Below are 20,110 nucleotides of genomic sequence, written 5' to 3'. Positions count from 1 at the left end.
AGTAATTTTTACAAGCTGCCACATTAGGGTGTTATCCGTATTGGTTTTTGTGCCATGAAATGTGGGAAATTGCTGCAAATTGTCATTTACGATCCTGTTTAATTGAAAGACACTCAAATATCTAAAGGTGTAGTGCATTTTTGATGGCTTTGTATCAGGTATACAGAGATTTGCAATTGGTGTCTTACAATGTATAACATGCCAGCAGTGATGAGCCATGGGTTTTTGCATGTGTACTCTTGTGTTATAGGTTCACAACAAGTACACCGCTGCTGACTTTGATGAAGATCTGCGCATTGTCCTTCGTCGATCGGGATGCAAGGATGAGAAGATCTGTTTCATCATGGATGAATCCAACGTCTTGGATTCCAGCTTCCTGGAGAGAATGAACACTCTGCTGGCCAATGGAGAGGTAAGTACATGTCTGGTTATCAGAGAGAGGTGGTCCAAGGAATCATGACAGCATTTGGCAAATACTGTGTGAAATATAGAAGCTGTATTATTGCACAGAGTGTCTATAACAGTAACAATCTACAACACAATACAATTCATATGTGATCCACTCTTCCCATAAGGCTCAGAGCGCTTACAAAAGTACAGAAATGAAAAATGTACAAACACACTTAATGATTATAAATAATAAATGAAATTTTTTTTTTTTTAGTAATCTTGTCAGTGAAAAACATTCATCATGAAGTAAAGCATGATACTGAGAGATTATTTCCTGGTAAATGTACTAGATAAAAACTCATACGAAAAGCAATGGTTCTAGCAATTCTCACTCAGATGGTTCATCTGACATGAAAATGCATGGTCACTAGTAAATACTTTATTAGAAAAGAAAACAACTACAGTTCTTCATTGAAAACAGTTAAAGCTATGAAGGGTCTGTGGAGTAAATAAAGCCCTGTGGAGAACAGTGTATCCCTAGAAGGAGAGGATGATGTTACCTGTCACTTCTTCATCTTCAGGTTCCTGGTCTGTTTGAGGGAGATGAATACACCACCCTGATGACCCAGTGTAAGGAGGGCGCCCAGCGGATGGGTCACATGTTAGACTCCAGCGAGGAGCTCTACAAGTGGTTCACTGGCCAAGTCATGCACAACCTTCATGTTGTCTTCACCATGAACCCTTCATCAGAGGGCCTCAAGGACAGGGCTGCCACCTCACCTGCCCTCTTCAACAGGTAAAGACCACACCCCGTGGCCTCTCCCAGACATTCACACTGACAGGCAGCTAACACAGTTTGCAATCATGGAATATTGCCCAGCATGGACAGATAATGTTCATGGTTCAGGAGGGAGAATTATGTGGAGTGCAGCTGCAGAAAGTTCATTGGTGAAAGTGTTGTTTAGTTTTATATTTGTTTATCAAGCTAAGCATTTATTTAATTTTCAATATGGAGCTAGCATTTCTTATCATTCTGCAGACTGAAGTTCTTCACATTGCATGGAATACTTCAATATTCAGGTGTTGACATTTTGTGCTTTTACCCCAAATGTGACAGGTATTCATGTTATCTCCACTGTGTGCTTTGGAGCGTGTGACAAGGCTAACACAATTGCACGATTTTGATAACTTGATCTTTTTTATGCATCTTTACTGGGACTGATGCATTTCAGTGACAGAGCGTACAGGAACAGTTTACGAACTTGTAAAGAAGCCCAAGACTTTTTTACATTTTTCCATTGAATGTGAGTCACACTGTATGTTTCCTTCATTTGTCTGCCTGCCAAGGTGTGTGCTGAACTGGTTTGGAGACTGGACCACCCACGCCCTCTTCCAAGTTGGCAAAGAGTTCACCAACAAGGTGGATCTGGACAAGTCAGACGTAAGTCTAGTCTGTCTGTATGAGGCCTAAAGCACAGCCATAGACACATGCACATGCTATGACACAATATCAGTTTTATGCCAAATATGGTTGTAGTTCTACATGACACATCAGTGTTGTTAGTCCCAAATAATTGATCTTTTTAGGAAAAGAAGTCTTTCTTTAGAAATCAGTCTTTTGGTAAAGTTTATTGTTTTTCATTAATTCTGTGGTATAAAAAGGCTTTGGTCTCTATCTCTTTGTTTTAATTGAAGACAACACTTATCCTTCGCATGAATGATTATGGTCCTCATCTTTCCCTGTCTATTATGTGTACCATCTCCCCAGTACGTGCCACCAGACTACATGCCAGAGGCCTACGAGGGGCTGGCTCAGAACCCCACCCACAGGGATGCCATCATCAACGCCTTTGTCTACGTCCACCTGACCTTGCACCAGGCCAACCAGAGGCTGCAGAAGAGAGGTGGACGTGTCATGGCCATCACACCTCGCCACTACTTGGACTTCATCAACCACTATGTAAGAAATCAGTGCCTCTCAGACTAGTTATGATTGTGTGCAAAGATTTCTGTTGTGTTCCATTAGTTTATAATAGATTTCAATGCAAAGTACTTGATTCATACAGAAGGGAGCTATTAAGCGTGGGTGATTATCAAATTGTCTTAAAAGTTTCTTGTCTGTGGTTTTTGTTTCAGTTACAGGTGGGTTTGTGTGAATTAAGTGAATAAAGAAATGCATTGTATACAATTACAAATTACATTTGAACCTGAATAAATGTGCAATTATCAATTTGGCCATCAGTAGTGATACACTACTAGTACAAGTAGGCACAGTTTTTTTTATGCCATCAGAGGATGTAGAGAGTGAGATTTGAGATACAAACTTTCCTCTTTCCTCCCTTGATGTCCGCAGGTCAAGCTGTACAATGAGAAACGATCTGATCTAGAGGAACAACAGCTCCATCTTAATGTTGGTCTCCAGAAGATCAAGGAGACAGTGGAGCAGGTTGAGGAGCTTCAGAAGAGTCTTGCCCTCAAGAGTCAGGAGCTGGAGGCTAAGAATGCTGCGGCCAATGCCAAGCTCAAACAGATGGTGAGAGCTCCTTATCTTCTCAATATTCTCTTGAGCTACAGGAGACTGTCAGAAGAAACAAAATACATCAACATTATCTAATCAAAATTACTAAGATATTGAACAAACTATATGAGTTAAGTGAAAATTAGTTATCAGAGCTTGTGAAATGATTGTTCAGTGTTTTTGAGGATTCGGATCATATAGACCAGGGATTTGAGTTGGTAGATATGATCACGAATGACATCAATACTTGTATGTCTCACTAGTCATATTTGAGGTACTACCACTTGAAAGTGCATCAAACCATCTTTTCCCACAGGCAGCCTCCTTACCAAATTAACTGAATGCTAAAGTGCACACTTTGATAAATCTGTCTGCATTGTTGAGGGACCATTTTGTCTAGCTCTATGGGCCTAAAGAGAAGTGGGCAAGGCATTCATTTCGTCAGTGATTGTCGTAGCAAAAGACGTCATGATGAGGTCAGTAGGGTCATTGGTCATGTGACTGTGTAACGTGCTGCTTTGTAGGTGAAAGACCAGCAGGAGGCTGAGCAGAAGAAAGTGACCAGTCAAGAGATCCAGGCCGCTCTGGCCACTCAGACCAAGGAGATCGCTGAGAAGAGGAAAGACGTCATGGCTGACCTCTCCAAGGTGGAACCTGCCGTCAAAGACGCCCAGCAAGGTCTGGTGATAATTGGAGATTTAGATGCCATTTTCTAATATTTTGTTTCATTGTAGTGGGTGCAGAGGGGAACTAATCTATCTTTCTGAATATCACATTGTTTTTATCAATGAAATGTTTTTATCATGTTTCGAACTTGTTTCCATGATTCCATTCAATGAATAGCAGTAGTTTATGGTACTTTCAACCCCTTTGTGAGTTTTGCCTGAGGAGACAAAACTAAAGAAAAGAGCTAATGACTGATACAAACCAAGAAAACAATTCATCTTGTTATTCATTAGTTTTCATCACTGTTTTCCTTTCTAAAATCATAACAGGTATATCTGTAATGGGTTTATCGAGCAAAGGAAATGAAATCTTATCTTATGTTGTGTCGCTAGTTCTGTATAGGTACACCAGTGATATGTGAGTCTATGTGTTCTGTATTTTCCCTGATGGCTACAGCTGTGAAAGGTATCAAGAAACAGAACCTGGTGGAGATCAGGTCCATGGCCAACCCACCACCACTGGTCAAGCTTGCCCTTGAGTCCATCTGTATGCTGCTGGGAGAGAATACTACAGACTGGAAGACCATCAGACAGATCATCATCAGAGATAACTTCATCAGCACCATCGTCAACTTTGTCACAGAGAACATCACGTGAGTGGATTTCTATTGCTAACGTACAGTGTGGTGGTTTTATTGGTAGAAGAAACAACCATGACAGTTACAAGATGATCACAAGTCTTTGAGAGTTTACAGGGACAAGGATCCACAATCTGAGATTCAGCAAAGATGATTGCCATTGAGTCAACTAAATGTTGAAAGGATTGATTAGAGAGTAAAATTAATGACAAACAGCAAAAAATTTCTCTTTATAAAGATGGAGTGAAGCGAGTGATTTGATCATCATTTTTTCAGTTAATCAGTTTAGGCTGTCTGTAGCTGGTATGAAATATTTCTCTCCTTCCTTCCTTTCCCCTCATCTTAAAAAAAAAATTGCTCTTTCAGACACATGGAAGCTAGGAATAAGAAAATTCCTCAAAGGATGTGTTGCAAGGACAATGATGTAATATTTTAAGAGGAAAAAAAAAATAACAGTAACTCATCACGACATTTATTTGATAACAAAACTGCTTCAATGAAACTTGGAAAATGAGCCAAGAGAATTGGCAGTGTGACTTGATTGCAATGTGTTTTCCATGCTTTGTTGACACTACAGTGATGACATTCGTAGCAAGATGCAGAAGTATCTGGGCAACCCTGACTACAACTTTGAGAAAATCAATCGTGCCAGTTTGGCCTGTGGTCCCCTGGTCAAATGGGCAATCGCTCAGGTGAGGAATCAAATGGTCTATCATTCTAACTGACATTAACTCACATTCACCTTAACACACACACACACACACACACACACACACACACACACACACACACACACACAAATGATGATATAGCAGACTCCCTACAGAAGAGCCAGTGTGTGCTGTCATGTGATATAGTTCATTTGTATAAAAACCTGTGATGTTTTTGACTGTATGTACATGATAAATGATTGCATTAACAATCTTTTGATGTAATAAGTGACATTTTGTATTCTTGATGTATGTAGCCTTCCTTTTAATCTGTGATGACTGATGTTTTCTAATCATTTTTGCTGGAGTCTGTTCCTCAGGGTCAATGCAATAAGAAATTAATGTAGAATGGTAGATAAGAGGTCCTACTATGTGTGCTAAACTTCTTGGCTCACTGCAGTTTAATCACTGCTGTATTTTATTTGTTGATTCATTCATCCATCCATTCATCAGATCCTGTACGCTGAGATGCTGAAGAGAGTGGAGCCACTGCGTAATGAACTGGGTCGCCTAGAGGATGAAGCTAATGGTAACAAACTGAAGCAGGAGGAGGTGAACAAACTGATTAACCAGCTGGAACGTAGCATCTCTCACTACAAGGAGGAGTATGCACAGCTCATCAGCCAGGCTCAGGCCATCAAGTCTGACCTGGAGTCTGTGCAGATCAAGGTAGGAGGGTGGAAGGGTATAATGGTGGTGGTGATGATGATGATGGTGGTGATGGTGATAACATAACAATGATGATAATGATAGCAATGCTCATGGTGGTAATCATTGTGATTATTTGTGATTTCTGTGGATTTTTCTGTATGTAGCCTTAATTTGGTAAAGTACATGTATACCACATGATTTGAAAGCTTACCATAAAGTTTAGGATTGCATTCATTAGAAATGGTTGACGGAGAAAAATTCATGGAGAAACCTTATTAGAGAAAGGCTTCAAAGTTTCTGAGGTAAATCCATTGAGGAACGAATCTTATAAATGAAAATGATACATGAGATTGAACTCATGTGATGATGATGATGATGAAGTCTTGTATAGCGCCGGTATCCACCAAGTCAGGCGCTCATGGCGTGTACTCTAGTTGTGCTTTGATGAAAAAAGATGTACAGAAAACATTTGTGTCACAGACGCTTATTTCTCATTGACTTCATGTTCTTTACCAAGGTTGACCGTAGCACAGCCCTGCTGCGTAGTCTGTCCATTGAGCGAGACCGTTGGGAGGCGGGCAGTGAGTCCTTCAAGATGCAGATGTCCACCATCCTAGGCGATGTCCTGCTTTCCTCTGCCTTCATGGCCTACGCTGGCTACTTTGACCAGATGATGAGACAGAACCTCTTCAACAGCTGGGCGGGGCACCTCCAGAAGGCTCGCATCAAGTTCAGACATGACATCGCTCGCACAGAGGTACATTTTACAATCATTGATTAATATCATATATCACCAAAATTTATCTGACATGAAATTGTTAAATTTTCATGCCCATCAATGTCATTCAGAATAGCTCTACCTGTTGAAACAGAAACAGTACAAACTGGTATTTTAGCTGAGTGTTTGACTAGGAAAAGGCAGTACCAACTTTTGAGAGAAACATTTGTTGGTTCCAATGTGATTCTTGTACATGCAGCCATAGCTTGATACAATAGTGGTATTCGTAAGCATACAATGTTTGTCTTAGGAGCCCACGTTGACAAAGTATTTTGATGTAAAATACAATAATATTGATATTGAGATACAACTCCACTTCTGATTCTTTCCTGCCTGACCTTCAGTACCTATCCAATGCCGATGAGCGTCTGCGCTGGCAGGCTAGTGCCCTGCCTTCCGATGACCTGTGTACAGAGAATGCCATCATGCTGAAGAGGTACAACAGGTATCCACTGATCATTGACCCCTCAGGCCAGGCCACAGAGTTCATCATGAATGAATACAGGGAGAAGAAGATCACCAAGACCAGGTGAGTTGGATTACAGCTTTCTCTTACATTCCTTATGGATACAATTACTGTAGTTCAGAGGTTTTATTGCATCAGGAGACTGGAGGATCGAATATTTGATGTACAATTAAACTTTACATTGTACTTCAATTCATGTATGCTCTACTTGAAAGCCAAATATAGTATGGTTACTGCACACTGATTTGAACAAGTAGTACTGAATTTAGAAAGAATGAGTTAAATTTGGTCACTGTTAATGGCACCTGATGATTTATGTCAAAAGCTTCATGAATTCAGGTTCAGTGTACCATGGTAGTGATGGTGTGGTAGACTAGTATCAGATGGAGCTGAAATTGTAAAATGGTCTGTATTGTGTTTATTGTTTAATGTGCTGTTGTCAAGAAAAAAACTAATGAATTTGACAATTCTTGATATTTATTTTGAACATATAAGATAGTAAGATGTAATGATTTCTCACAGTTGATGCAATATTTTTATGCTTGTCATCCTAACCCAGCTTCTTGGATGATGCATTCCGCAAGAACCTCGAGAGCTCCCTCCGCTTTGGAAACCCATTGCTTGTGCAGGTGAGTAGAGACAAAATACAAGTGTATGTATACGTAAGAACTGAAACCATCATGAAATGTATGCCTAGCATGATAATTGCAAGAATGTTAGTAACAATGATATACTTACCATTTCAGGATGTGGAGAACTACGATCCCATCTTGAACCCAGTGTTGAACCGTGAGGTGCGTCGTACTGGTGGTCGAGTTCTCATCAGTCTGGGTGACCAGGACATCGATCTCTCACCATCCTTCATGATCTTCCTCTCGACCAGGGACCCAACGGTAAGACAGTCTTACTATCATCACCTACCTTGGTCGGGGCAGGGCACAAATTATTTTGGATACCCAAACTAAATCAGCATACTACATTATGCTGCATCATAACTCTGCTCTTACATATTTACAGAGGTCGTGATAAATACAGATTTGTTTCTATATATATTGTTTACAATTCTATATGTTACTTTGTAATTGTAATAGCCCATATTTAATTTGATTAGGTAATTCTGAGTGACATTTCTCTGTTATGCTACATTCGGTAAATAAGATAACAATATGAAAAATTAATGTCACTTTTCTTGATAGCAACAAAGATGATATAAGCCGGGGCTTGTATTGTGATCATGTGAATATATATTTTTTACCCTGTTGACGGGCTGATTTCGCTACAACACACATTTTCCATAGACACTTGCCCGAGTATACTCGCGACTCATCTTCAATGGGTTAAATGACTTAATATTCTGTTTCCCCATCTTTGTCTGTGTGTACAGGTTGAGTTCCCACCAGACATCTGTTCTCGTGTGACGTTTGTGAACTTCACCGTCACCAGGAGTAGTCTTCAGAGCCAGTGTCTCAATGAGGTAAGTCCTATCCTTTGTACCTTGCACAGTCAAAGATCATAATCACAGAAATCTTGTGAGAGGATAAGGAGTGTAAGGAAAGCCATCACAATGTTTGAAGTGAGCACTCCAAAAGAGCAGAGATCCAGGTATTAAGTATCTTGTCTTGGAGGATGAATGTTATATAGCTCTGATGATGCTATATAGCTCACATTATTAACTCCATGTGTGCTTATTGCATGTTAATGGTCATGATCCCTCCAAGGATTCACCATCACATTTTTCTTCAGAAATCTAGTCATAAAGTCTTGCTCAACATACTCTGATTTAATCTAATTATTGACATGTGAGTGTTATGAAATGGGTATGTGGTCAGACATGACAGTGTCTTCACCAGACTGTTTGACCATCACTGACCATAGGTGCTGAAGGCTGAGCGTCCAGACGTCGATGAGAAGAGATCTGACCTCCTCAAGCTGCAAGGTCAGTAGCTTACTAACAGGATTACTGCCTGTTTGTATCATCTTAAGATTAAGTGAATTTATCTTTTGATTACTGTGAGAAACTGTATGGAACTCTTTCCTAAAAAGACACACTCTAGTGACTGGACAGTAAACATACTTAAATTATACATAGATATCATACAGTGTGTTTCGTGATTCATTTCCTTAAAAGTGTTTAAATGCTGAGAAACGTTGGTGTGTTACAAACAAATACTTGCCTCACTTGATTATAAACTTGTTGTTGAACTGATCTATTTAAGATTTAGCACCAGACACACAGTAATGCCTTGGAGATATATCCTTGTGTGGGTGGATGTTTTGATTGCAGTGCTTCTGTCAAGAAGAATTGGTTGAACAGGGGGTGTTTCATCAATTTAGTCAGCGCTGACAAGTTGTCGGTCGCTTGACAATTTCAGCAAAATCCTTGGTTTTGATTGGCTGAGATGCTCTGTTCACTGACTGTTAACTATGGTTATTGTCAGAGACTAACAGCTTGTCAGTGCTGACAACTTTCATGAAATGGTACCCAGGTATAATGATTCAGTCTCTGCAGGTGAGTTGGTGTTTGTTCTGCTTTCAATACCATCTAAAGATGTCATTGCCAAATGTTTGATTTGACCTGTAGGTGAGTTCCATCTTCGCCTCCGCCATCTGGAGAAGTCTCTCTTGCAGGCCTTGAATGATGCCAAGGGTAGGATCCTAGACTCAGACAGGTGAGGAGACCTCCTTTGTACTCACATTCTTTTGCCAAGTATGAATTTATTTGTGATGTTTAATACTTTGGAACAATTAAAACAGATCAAGAGCCAAAAGATTGATTTAACCTTTGTTTGTTTGTTATTAGCATTATTTTTTAGTTTTTGATGACAGTGTTTCTATATTTTCCAGAAATGAAAGAAAAAAGGAGAGCATCTTGAGCTTCAGATTTGATGTGTTCAGACACTCTTGAGCCACTTATGCAACTTTCTATTCCATTTCATTGTAAAGTTCTTTGAATACAAATGATCAGCATTTCCTGATTATCCCTGATTTCATGATTATTGTGATGTTAGCTATAAGATGATATTGTGAAGTGGTGTGCACAAGAGTAAACCTGTGTGGTGTGTGCTTCTCTTCCTACAGCATTATCACCACCCTAGAGACACTGAAGAAGGAGGCAGCGGAGGTGACAAGGAAAGTAGAGGAGACAGATGAAATCATGGCTGAGGTGGAGACAGTCTCTCAGCAGTACCTCTCCCTGGCCCAGTCCTGTAGCTCCATCTACTTCACCCTGGAGGCACTCAACCTGGTTAGATTTCATCAACTCTCACATTGCATTCTTTTTACTATAATTATTATTATTCATTCTGCATTTCAGACATGTGTGGGTAAACACAAAATACATTTGATTCAGCATAACAAAGATAAGATAGATTAGAACACAGAGACAATACACAAATCAGAGAGAGAGAGAGAGAGAAAAACAAAACAAAACAAAACTAGATTGTGACATAAAAATCAGGGCTGCCAGGGTCAGGAAAAGGTAAACTTTATTACCATGACCCGCAGGTCTTCTATCCCACACCCTATCAACTATGTCAAAATCTGTACATAAAATAACACATACATTGTATCGGTCACAGTGAATTAAACATGCAGTCATACAGGAAATCTCTTTGTCTCTGCCTTGTCCTTGTTCTTATTAGTATGCCCTTAACAAGTACCACTGTCACACACAATATTGTTGAACATGCTAGATTCATAGTGATAATAGGAAAGGCAAGAAGAGGGATTAAGCTTATGTAACAGAGGATCTTTAAATCGTGTTTTGTTGATAACTATAACCTATTTAATGTTACGCATTGTCATTCAATATTATTGAATCATTCATCACTCATAGACTATGACTTTAAAAAGAATGACTTAGACATGATGATTATACTAACAAAGTAGAGTTTATGCCTTTCTGCTTCTGAAATGATGAAAGAACCCTTTGATATCCACTCTTCATTATTTGCCTCCTTTCCTAAATGATGGTTTGAGATAGTTCATTGTATGTGTGCTCACTACTGTTGGCTTATTGCAATGTAATAAGATCAAATCAACTTGATATTGAAGAGATGATTGAGTTTACATCATGTTTCTACATGGGTAAAATAATTATACCTTTTTCTCCTTTTAACCTTTGACCCTGACCACAGGTTCACTTCCTGTACCAGTACTCTCTGCAATTCTTCCTGGAGATCTTCCAGACAGTGCTGTATGACAACCCTCGTCTCGTTGGGGTCACTGAGTACTCCGCTAGACTCTCCATCATCATCAAGGATCTCTTCCAGGTCAGACTGGACACCTGCCAGCCAGCAGTCAGAGATTTTAACTCATTGAGGATGAGCTGATATTGCTATAAAACACATTTTCCATAGACATCCTGCACTGAATATACACGGGGGCTAGTCTCCAATGGGTGCAGTTATCTTTCCATAACTACTCTCCACTTGTTCAAGTTTTAATGAACACTGCATGTAAAACTCACTGGGATCCTTTATAATGATTACATTGTCTCAAAGGTGAATGAATTTAAAGTTGACTTATATCTGGAAACTGAGGCTGCAAGGTAAGGAATAAGGTTAGGGAATAGATGTTGATGCTTCTGAAGGTCAGAAATAACCATGCTGCATAAAGTCATGGCATTTCTAATGATGGTGTATCTGATGCAGTTAGGTCAATAAGAATTTAAAAAGGAAAGATCTATGTGAAAAATTTACTCATTTTTGGTGACAGCTGACTATTAAAAATCTCATGTTATGTCACATTTTCTCTGTGACACAGATTTCCTACAATCGTGTAGCCAGGGGAATGCTTCACCAGGATCACATCATCTTTGCTGTGCTGCTGGCACGCATTCACATCCGCGGTATGCAGAGGTAGGTTCCCTTGTCATCAGTGTGATCAAATCCTATACCAGGACAAACCAGTGAGGACTTCAATGAGACATCATTTTCATTTTATATCCTTCAAAGATATTTCCATAGCACTTACTGTTATTGAAGGAGATAGTTTGAGAATTTAAATGAGTTACACATGTAAAATAACTGAAATTAACATCACTTGTGATATGCAAATTTATGTTGTTTGAGACCAACTGTGTTTCAGTCTGTCTGTAATACAACTCAGCAACATATAGTATGGAGTTACGCCTAGATAGATTGAAAAACAAAAAGAACACAAAAAGTACGTGTAAAAAATTCTTACCAGAGTTCAAGAGTTTCAAGATGTGAATCCATACTGCAATGATTACTGTGTGTAGAAGCTGGAATATATTGATGGCAAATGCCACTCAGATTGTGTATTTAATTAGTGTTAAGCATATAATGTATATACGTTGTTATGGTAAATATGCATAACTGTCGCCCTCTGTTGTTTTGCCAGTGAGAGGGACTTCAGCCAGGAGTTTGAGCACTTCCTACGAGGAGCTGATCAGACCATTCGTTCCAGCCCCCAGCCTAGGATTGCTGGTCTCAGCAATGAACAGTCTGATGCCATGTTGAGACTGGCTAAGCTGCAAGCCTTTGAGGGTCTACCAGATTTTGTCTCTTCCAGCAATGTGAGTGGTTTAGATTCAATCTTCAATATGGTTTTATATTCAATCAGCTTGTTAGGTTTATGTGTTTCTTGCATACCCTTGTCATCTAGTCTTTTTTTTAAATTTCTTTTTAAACCTGAAAACGGCAAAAAAAGGTGCTAACCCACTTGAAATTTGAAGAGAATAGACTTTTTCTGTGTGTATGTAGTGTCTTGAGTACCCCCTTATAGAACACTTATGGAAATTTATGACTTTTCTTGTTGATAGCACATGCAATTATAATCTTCTCTGAGAATGGTTGAAAAGAGGTGTACATGGCATGACAAAACACAAAATGCCTTTACATTCATTTTTACATTTGCACATATTTCTTCTGTTTATGACTGGTTTGTCTTTGATTTCATTCAGTTTTGATCTCTTTTACTTCTGATTGTCACTTGATGTGTTCCCCTTTCACTTTGATTTCACAACTCTTATCACTCACAGCCGTCAAACATGTTTGGTGAATGTAGTTATGCGGTCAGTTGTTACTACACTCTCTTATTTGTAATTCTGGTGCCATTTCTGCAGAGGAATTAGAGGGAATAGTGGTCTGTAGTATTTTGTAGTGTAACTAGCAAGGTACTTTTTAAAAACCTGAACAATGCAATTACCATCATAATCATTGTAATTATCATCATCGACTCCATCTTTATATGATATTCATCATTGCAGTCACTATGTAGTATCTAGTGCTTAATGCATGCATAGTTGAATGTGAATTTGTAGACAACGTTCAGAGGAAGTGAATTCTGCATTGTGAGAATTTAGATTAAGCTAGATTGCTATTGTTTAGGATATTAAGGCACTCTTTTATCTGGATAATGATATTGTGATAGATTGTATTGGTGCATGAGAGAGTATGTTAGAAGAGTGGAGGCATGAGTAGCTTAAAGCGCGGACTTAGTCCTGGTGGTAGCAGTGGTGCTCATTGTAGATGGTTGTTGAGAAACACTTTGCTCTATTGATTCATCATAGCTGTAAATCATATATGTCCAGAATGTGATAGGATAGAATTGAATTCACAAACTTTTTGTGAGACAGAGAGATTTAAGGTGGTCAGGAAAAGCTCCATATTTGTAGATTAGCTGCTGTAGTGGTAGATGTGGGTGGCAGAAAAGAAAGCTTCTCTCTGCGTATAGTAACGGGCTTGTCAATATTGCTCAGCCAAATATTGTGGATTGCCTGAGAATGTGTGTTGAGGTGATGAAATTTGAGTGTATTTGTTTGAGAAACATTAGCACAAAATTTCCTCTCTCATGTAATGTATGCTGCATTTTTCCTGTGATACTTTTGCTTTGATACGATTTTGCTTTCTCAAGAGTATACAGGTCATGTATTTATGGAGGGAGTTACTGTCAAGGAATCAGGTGCTGTGGAAGAGACACTGTCAGTTTTGTGTCTGGGAGCTTTGTTTTTTGTTTGTTATCTAAGCAAGATGGCATGCATTAGTCATGACTTTTTCAACAAGAATTGTATTTTGTTACTTCTTATTTGTAAGATTTGAACAAGAATCAGACACAATGAAGATAATAAATTCGGTTCATATATTGAGTATTTTAGTACAGCAGTTTGTAAAGTTTGAAAAAAAAAGAACATATTTTTTTCTTGCTGTTGTATCAGGAAAGTAGCTTTAGTGGCAGAGAGTCTTCTTTTAAAATGAATGATAAAATTGTTGGCCAGAAATCATTTTCAGCTTTCGTTTACTCTAAATAACTCTCAGGAATTTGCAGTCCTTTGTTCACAATTGGTAAATTTGTGTACCATGTTTACAGGACTTCTCCAAGTGGATGAACTCTCAGAACCCAGAGTACCATGTGCCACACTGCTGGAAGGAGCCATCTCCACTGAGTGAGTTATCACCATGGCAACCTCTCCATAAAGACCACTTCTCCATAAGGACCAACCTCCATAAAGATCACCCCTCAATAAAGGCCAAGCAATAAAACATGTTTAGCTACCCCTCCATCCAGCTCTGTAGGCATTGCAGTACAGTTTAGTCAAAATGATATGTGATTGATGACATTTGAATCGACAATTATTCTTCCAAATTAGTATTATTAGATTAGATTCATTCCAACACAGGTTATGTCAAGAGAAGGCTTCAGATTTGAATTTATTTCTTGAAATCACTCATGAATTATTGTGAGTTTAGAATAGTCTTCATTATTTGTAGTGCTGTAGTAATTTCAGTGCATGCTTGTGTTTGAACACCCGAACTTGAAATATGAACTAAGCAATTTGTTATTGATGTGGTCAGTACTTTGTGTTGCTTCAAATAATAAATTTGAATATCATTGCAAGGTATCATTTGACTGAAACAAGTCTCAATCTGGTCAATGTTGCAGCTGGTATTGGCAAAGCACTGCACCAAATGCTCCTAGTCCAAGCCTTCCGGCCAGACCGTCTGCTAGCCTCCACACAGCTCTTTGTTACTGCAGTCTTTGGGGAACAGTTCCTGCATGCAGCTGCTATGGAGCTAGACCTGGCCCATGTTGTAGAGTCTGAGGTAGGTGCACTTCTGCTTTCTAAAAACAGGATTGTGTTCACTAACAATAGGCTTTGTTACTTGTGTGACATACTGGGACAAATAATTTTGCTTACGTTTTGTTGATAAGAAGGTGATGTTTGGGTGACAGAGCAGGATTGTATCCATTCCATCTTGAATTCTGAAAAGGTTTTCTTTACAGAGGAAATATTAAGTCGTGGCAGAAGATGTATTATAGATAGTGTAGGATGTTGTGTTAGGAAAGAATAGTGAAGAGTTTTGTACTCAATTTAGTAACTCTTTTTGCATATTTTGTTTATGGCAGTATGTTTTCATTGCATGATATTTACGGGGGTTGTGTTTAGGGTAAGGTTGTACAGTGCACTCCTGTTAAAACAAACAAGGTTATAACAAAATTTTGGATATACTTCCATCCTGCAGCTAAAGAGTAACACACCAGTCCTGATGTGCTCTGTGACGGGATACGATGCCAGCTGGCGTGTGGATGACATGGCTGCTGAACTCAACAAGACCATCACATCCATTGCTATCGGTAAGACACGTTGTTGTCCTTAGCATTGCAGGAATTAGAGTCATGCCAGAACACTTTGTGAGTTTCACTAGAGGAGGGGGAAGTATAGAAAGCTTATGTTCATGAAAAGGTCTCTATCTTTTACTGCAGAGATAAGATACAACACCATTAAAGTTTTATAAATGGACTTATGTTGTCATTCATGAGTAGATATTTTGAAAATTGTTTTTGTTACTGTGCAACAAACAAATCACCCAAAAAAAGACAGTTTCCTAGATGTACAGCCCTGAAGTAAATGCAGCACATTAGTGGAAATCTAGGTAATATTAAATTACTGTCATCAGCTAGAAGTCTCTGTTGTGTGTCACATATTATGTGTTTCTGTAGTGTGATTGAATTAAAATTGTGTCTATCATGTCTACAAAGTGTAAGTCTGTGAATATTTCTGTGTATCATACTCCAGGATCTGCTGAAGGTTTCAGTCAGGCAGAGAAAGTCATCAATTCTTCAACCAAGACTGGGAAGTGAGTTCATATGATTTTTTATTTCAATACTGATTTCACTCTGAATTTGTTGTTGATTTATCATTATTCTTATTATGTTAATTTAGTTTAGTTAAATTTTTGTATTCATTTATTTGTTTATTTATTTTTTTTTTTTGGGGGGGGGGGGTGGGGGGAGGGCTTTACCTGATTGAATGAACTGCACCTCAATCATCCAGATTTGATGTCCATGATGATAGGAATGTTGCCAATGATGTAGATACTAATAATGAAAGAGTTGATCTGGATACTTTAATGATGATGACACAATGAAATGAGTACTAATGAGGCATTGATCAGCACAGTGTCCAGCGATGACTGATAATGCGGTGACTGTTAAATAGCGATGTCGTTTTCATTTTGAGTGACATTAACGTACTGTAATCCTCACATATATTCTCTTCCCATGACTTGTATCAGGTGGGTGATGTTGAAGAATGTCCACCTTGCTCCTCAGTGGTTGGTACAGCTAGAGAAGAAGCTTCACAGCTTGTCTCCTCATCCTAGCTTCCGTCTCTTCCTCACCATGGAGATCAATCCCAAGGTGAGACGCTCCTCTACTCACTCCTCCATCCAAACCTGCTTCATCTTACAGAGATGCCAGCTTTTTTTGAGAATTTTATGTTGTTTTTTGCTAAAGATACTGCAAGTTTTATGGGAAATACTATTTTCCCCAAATTATGTTACTACTGGGTACCAATTATGTTTGATCTAAGAAAGGTTTAAATTATTGTCTTGCCACCAAAAATGTGCCTTTTCAGCCGTGAAAGTACTGCACTGCTGTTTAGAGGGCTGCCATCCCTGATCTTATAGATTTCATTTGTAAACTCTGTTGATGTTGCAGGAGATGCCTGAATGTTATCAGTGCAGTTGTTGAAGTTATTTTTTCTCTTGTCATTATTATAATTTTTATGGTTACTGATATAATTAGAAAAGCACTCTGAGAGCGCAGACCTCCGCCAAGCATGCAGCCCATTTCCACCCGCACTGATCTTGTTCTTCCACAGAGATCAGTGATTTCCACCCATACGTACTGCATTGTGTGCTGAAAGCCGCCAGATTTCCCAATATAGAAGCCTTTGTTACGTCATAAACCCTCAGCTGCACAGCGCGCCTCGCCCTAGCAGAGACTAGAGCACGCGCTTTAGTGCGCGCATGCAAACCTCAAATACGCGCAGCCTGAACTCCCAAGTTCGTTGACCCTACCTGCCAAAATATCAAAAATCCTTAATAAATTCCCCCAAAATTCTCGGATCACTACCAAAAGTTAATCGTTTGTTACTTGTGTCATTTTCAACCTTTCCTGTAAGTTTCATTCCAATCCGTTAAATACTTTTTGAGTTATTTCGCACACGGACAAATGAACGAACTAACTAACAAGCAAACCAACGGTAACAAAAACATAACCTCCCCCCTTGGCGGAGGTAATTATGAGTGACTATATTGGCTCCATTTACGACTTAATATGATAAATCCCAGAGAAGAAAGGCTTCTCTAAAGTTGTGTGCTGATAACATGCTTCTACTTGCCATTTTGAAGCTTACTTATTGCAAACATCCTATACATGGTTTTGAATATCTGTCAAAATGTTCAGTATGAAACAAGTGATATGAAGTATAGGACAGTGATAGCATGCAGCTACTGGAATTCAGTCACCATGGTCATTTTTCATGCAGTGTACTTTCTGTTGAAAAATGTTCTGAGTCATGTTAATGGAAATTTCAAGATAATGACTGTTTGGTTTTATTGTTTGTACTCTCTAGGTGCCAGTGAATCTGCTACGTGCTGGACGTATCTTTGTCTTTGAGCCACCTCCTGGAGTGAAGGCTAACCTGCTGAGGACCTTCAGCACTGTACCTGTCTCCAGAATGAACAAGGTGAGTCCACCCAGTAAAAACTGTCCAGTGTACTGTGAGTACAGTCCCCTAGTTTACAAGGTTGATATGTGTCTGCCAAGGAAAAACTAGTACAATTCCAGTGTACACAGGCATACACTGTTCATAACTTTTACATGTGTTTGTCGTCAATATTGGTCTGCACAATAAAGACTGTCTAGCTCACAGTTTCTTTAGTCTTCTGTGCCCCTGAAAAAGTCAAGTTCACCTGATTAAGTGTCTTGTATACCACTGATATTGTCCACACATTGTGTCTAGTTAGAAACTCTTGTTAGAAGAGAATGGATCTTAACCCTGGATCAAGTTCTTAAGCTGAACAAGCTTCATTTGTGTAGAAAGAACTTACTTTAGTGTCATCATTGTGGAGTAAGCAGATATACACAAAGGTAATGAAGAAACTTACCTTGTTAGCAATTAATGTTTATCCATTTATATGTATGGTACCATCAATGTATATGATATATGTGTATGTATCTGCATGAGCAATGACATAATGCAGGAACCAATAAAATCAAATCAAATCAAATCAAATATTCATCTTCTGTATTAGTACCCTTTTCCATTATAAAAGAAAGACAACCAATGTGAGAATTATGTAAAAAGCAGCAGCTTTAATATGACAAGTAGACAGAGTACTCCCCCCCCCCCCCCCAGACTACTTCTCATCAAATCATTGCTTAGCTGAGAAATGTCAGTGAACGTCTAAATTAAGCTTACTATATGACTATTAACCACAATATCATACTCCAACTCAGGAAAAGTAATACATGGTAACATCTTGATGGTATGCCATTATTATAACCCGGTGATATGCAAACTTTGTTTAACCCCCAGGCTCCCAGTGAAAGAGCTCGTCTCTACTTCTTGCTGGCTTGGCTCCATGCCATCATCCAGGAACGTCTGGTCTACAGCCCTTTGGGCTGGGCCAAGAAGTATGAGTTCAGTGAGTCTGACCTACGCTGTGGGTGTGACACAGTAGACATCTGGATCGACACTGTGGCAAAGGTACGTGAAATAGAGTGCAGTTCACTTTCTTGGTTGGTAGTTGGATGGATGGATGGGTAGATGGATTAGATCACAGTAAAAAAAAAAAGAAATTAAAAGAATTAGTAAATGTGAAATGGGGGCACAATTCAGTATATCATATAGGAAGGAATGAATGTTGAATATCAAATGGTGTGTTTGCTTGAGTAGAATTTATATACGTGCGTGATACGTGACTAATGCTATTTACACACACAACCGACCGTATTCTACGTGTACTTCCTGTTTTCTCGACTTGAATTACAACTTTAATATGATTTGAAATTTCTCCATTCTTAAGAAATTGCTGTTAATACGACTATTGGTTGTTGCTGCGAAGCTGCCATGTGTTGTTCGCACGACAATAAATGAAAAAAATCTGCAGAAATAGGACCCTTACTGGCATGCGAGACGTGACGTGGCCGCGTGGGTGAAGTTTGCGGGTGACTCCACAGCGCAGTACGTGCACGCGCGACTTTCTAGTAGTGGTAGTAGCACTAGGTAGTAGGCCTAGTGCCTACGTACATTCTACATGTACGTACAATACTGTACTTATTTGGAAGAAGTTGCTTCGGAGACAGGATAAGTTCGAGATCACTGTTCGTTCCCGATTGTGTTCGCGACATTTCGACAGAGAACAAATAAAAAAAAAAGATGGGCATTCTATGACGATGTCCAGGTGGGTGAATATTTTCCAGCATATTTTCAGCGTATGCAGAGATGACTGATCTGTGATGTGCACATCGATCGCATGATCAAGCAGTACATGTACGCTGTACCAGTATGTGTCAGCTTATGCGCTGCGTGCAGTGCTAGTGGTGCATGCGAATGCAAGGCCGGCCGCCGGCAGGGACTCGACTACAGTGTACGAGTATGACAGGCCTGGCCACTCGCTGGCTCAGGCGGTACAGCCGCCTACTGAACTAGTATCCGTGGTCGGCGCGGCGCTATAGGTAAGGTTTACGTACGCGCACGCTAGCGTTGTGCAAATTATGCTCTGCGCCGGAAGTGCCCTTGCTACCAAGTGCACTAAATCTTGACGAAAAAGCTACATCTGGGTACTTTTTACGTCATTGGCGATAGCGAGAATTGCAATCAAACTTCGAGGGAAGAGGGGTCATACAAAGTTTCACATTTTACCATATGTGAAGGTCACCTCAAGGTCAAAGCTCACAGGCAGGGGTCAATGAACTTTAGGGCCCAATGTTAAGTTTTTATGGCGTGTTTTTATCATGGGTCATAACTTTTGATCCATAA

At 39.4% G+C, this 20,110-nt stretch overlaps 1 protein-coding gene across 1 annotated transcript in view; it reads left to right on the top strand.

Annotated features, from left to right (window-relative positions):
* Positions 1-20,110, top strand: part of LOC140236867 (cytoplasmic dynein 1 heavy chain 1-like) — a 76,322-nt gene that overhangs the window by 47,248 nt on the left and 8,964 nt on the right. Inside the window, exons 55-81 of the mRNA XM_072316811.1 lie at positions 251-412; positions 972-1,186; positions 1,738-1,831; positions 2,159-2,350; positions 2,744-2,923; positions 3,433-3,586; positions 4,031-4,226; positions 4,789-4,903; positions 5,375-5,590; positions 6,090-6,329; positions 6,695-6,879; positions 7,376-7,445; positions 7,563-7,709; positions 8,201-8,290; positions 8,692-8,752; positions 9,398-9,485; positions 9,895-10,060; positions 10,953-11,087; positions 11,581-11,675; positions 12,181-12,355; positions 14,149-14,224; positions 14,722-14,882; positions 15,303-15,414; positions 15,857-15,917; positions 16,356-16,479; positions 17,699-17,812; positions 18,665-18,835. Coding sequence (XP_072172912.1) covers positions 251-412; positions 972-1,186; positions 1,738-1,831; positions 2,159-2,350; positions 2,744-2,923; positions 3,433-3,586; positions 4,031-4,226; positions 4,789-4,903; positions 5,375-5,590; positions 6,090-6,329; positions 6,695-6,879; positions 7,376-7,445; positions 7,563-7,709; positions 8,201-8,290; positions 8,692-8,752; positions 9,398-9,485; positions 9,895-10,060; positions 10,953-11,087; positions 11,581-11,675; positions 12,181-12,355; positions 14,149-14,224; positions 14,722-14,882; positions 15,303-15,414; positions 15,857-15,917; positions 16,356-16,479; positions 17,699-17,812; positions 18,665-18,835 — 3,795 coding nt within the window. The remainder of the gene's footprint in view (positions 1-250; positions 413-971; positions 1,187-1,737; positions 1,832-2,158; positions 2,351-2,743; positions 2,924-3,432; positions 3,587-4,030; positions 4,227-4,788; positions 4,904-5,374; positions 5,591-6,089; positions 6,330-6,694; positions 6,880-7,375; positions 7,446-7,562; positions 7,710-8,200; positions 8,291-8,691; positions 8,753-9,397; positions 9,486-9,894; positions 10,061-10,952; positions 11,088-11,580; positions 11,676-12,180; positions 12,356-14,148; positions 14,225-14,721; positions 14,883-15,302; positions 15,415-15,856; positions 15,918-16,355; positions 16,480-17,698; positions 17,813-18,664; positions 18,836-20,110) is intronic.

This window comes from Diadema setosum, chromosome 1, assembly GCF_964275005.1.
Source record: "Diadema setosum chromosome 1, eeDiaSeto1, whole genome shotgun sequence".
NCBI lineage: Eukaryota > Metazoa > Echinodermata > Echinoidea > Diadematoida > Diadematidae > Diadema > Diadema setosum.
Note: the sequence above shows the minus strand (reverse complement) of the source record. Positions and strands in the feature narration are given on the sequence as shown.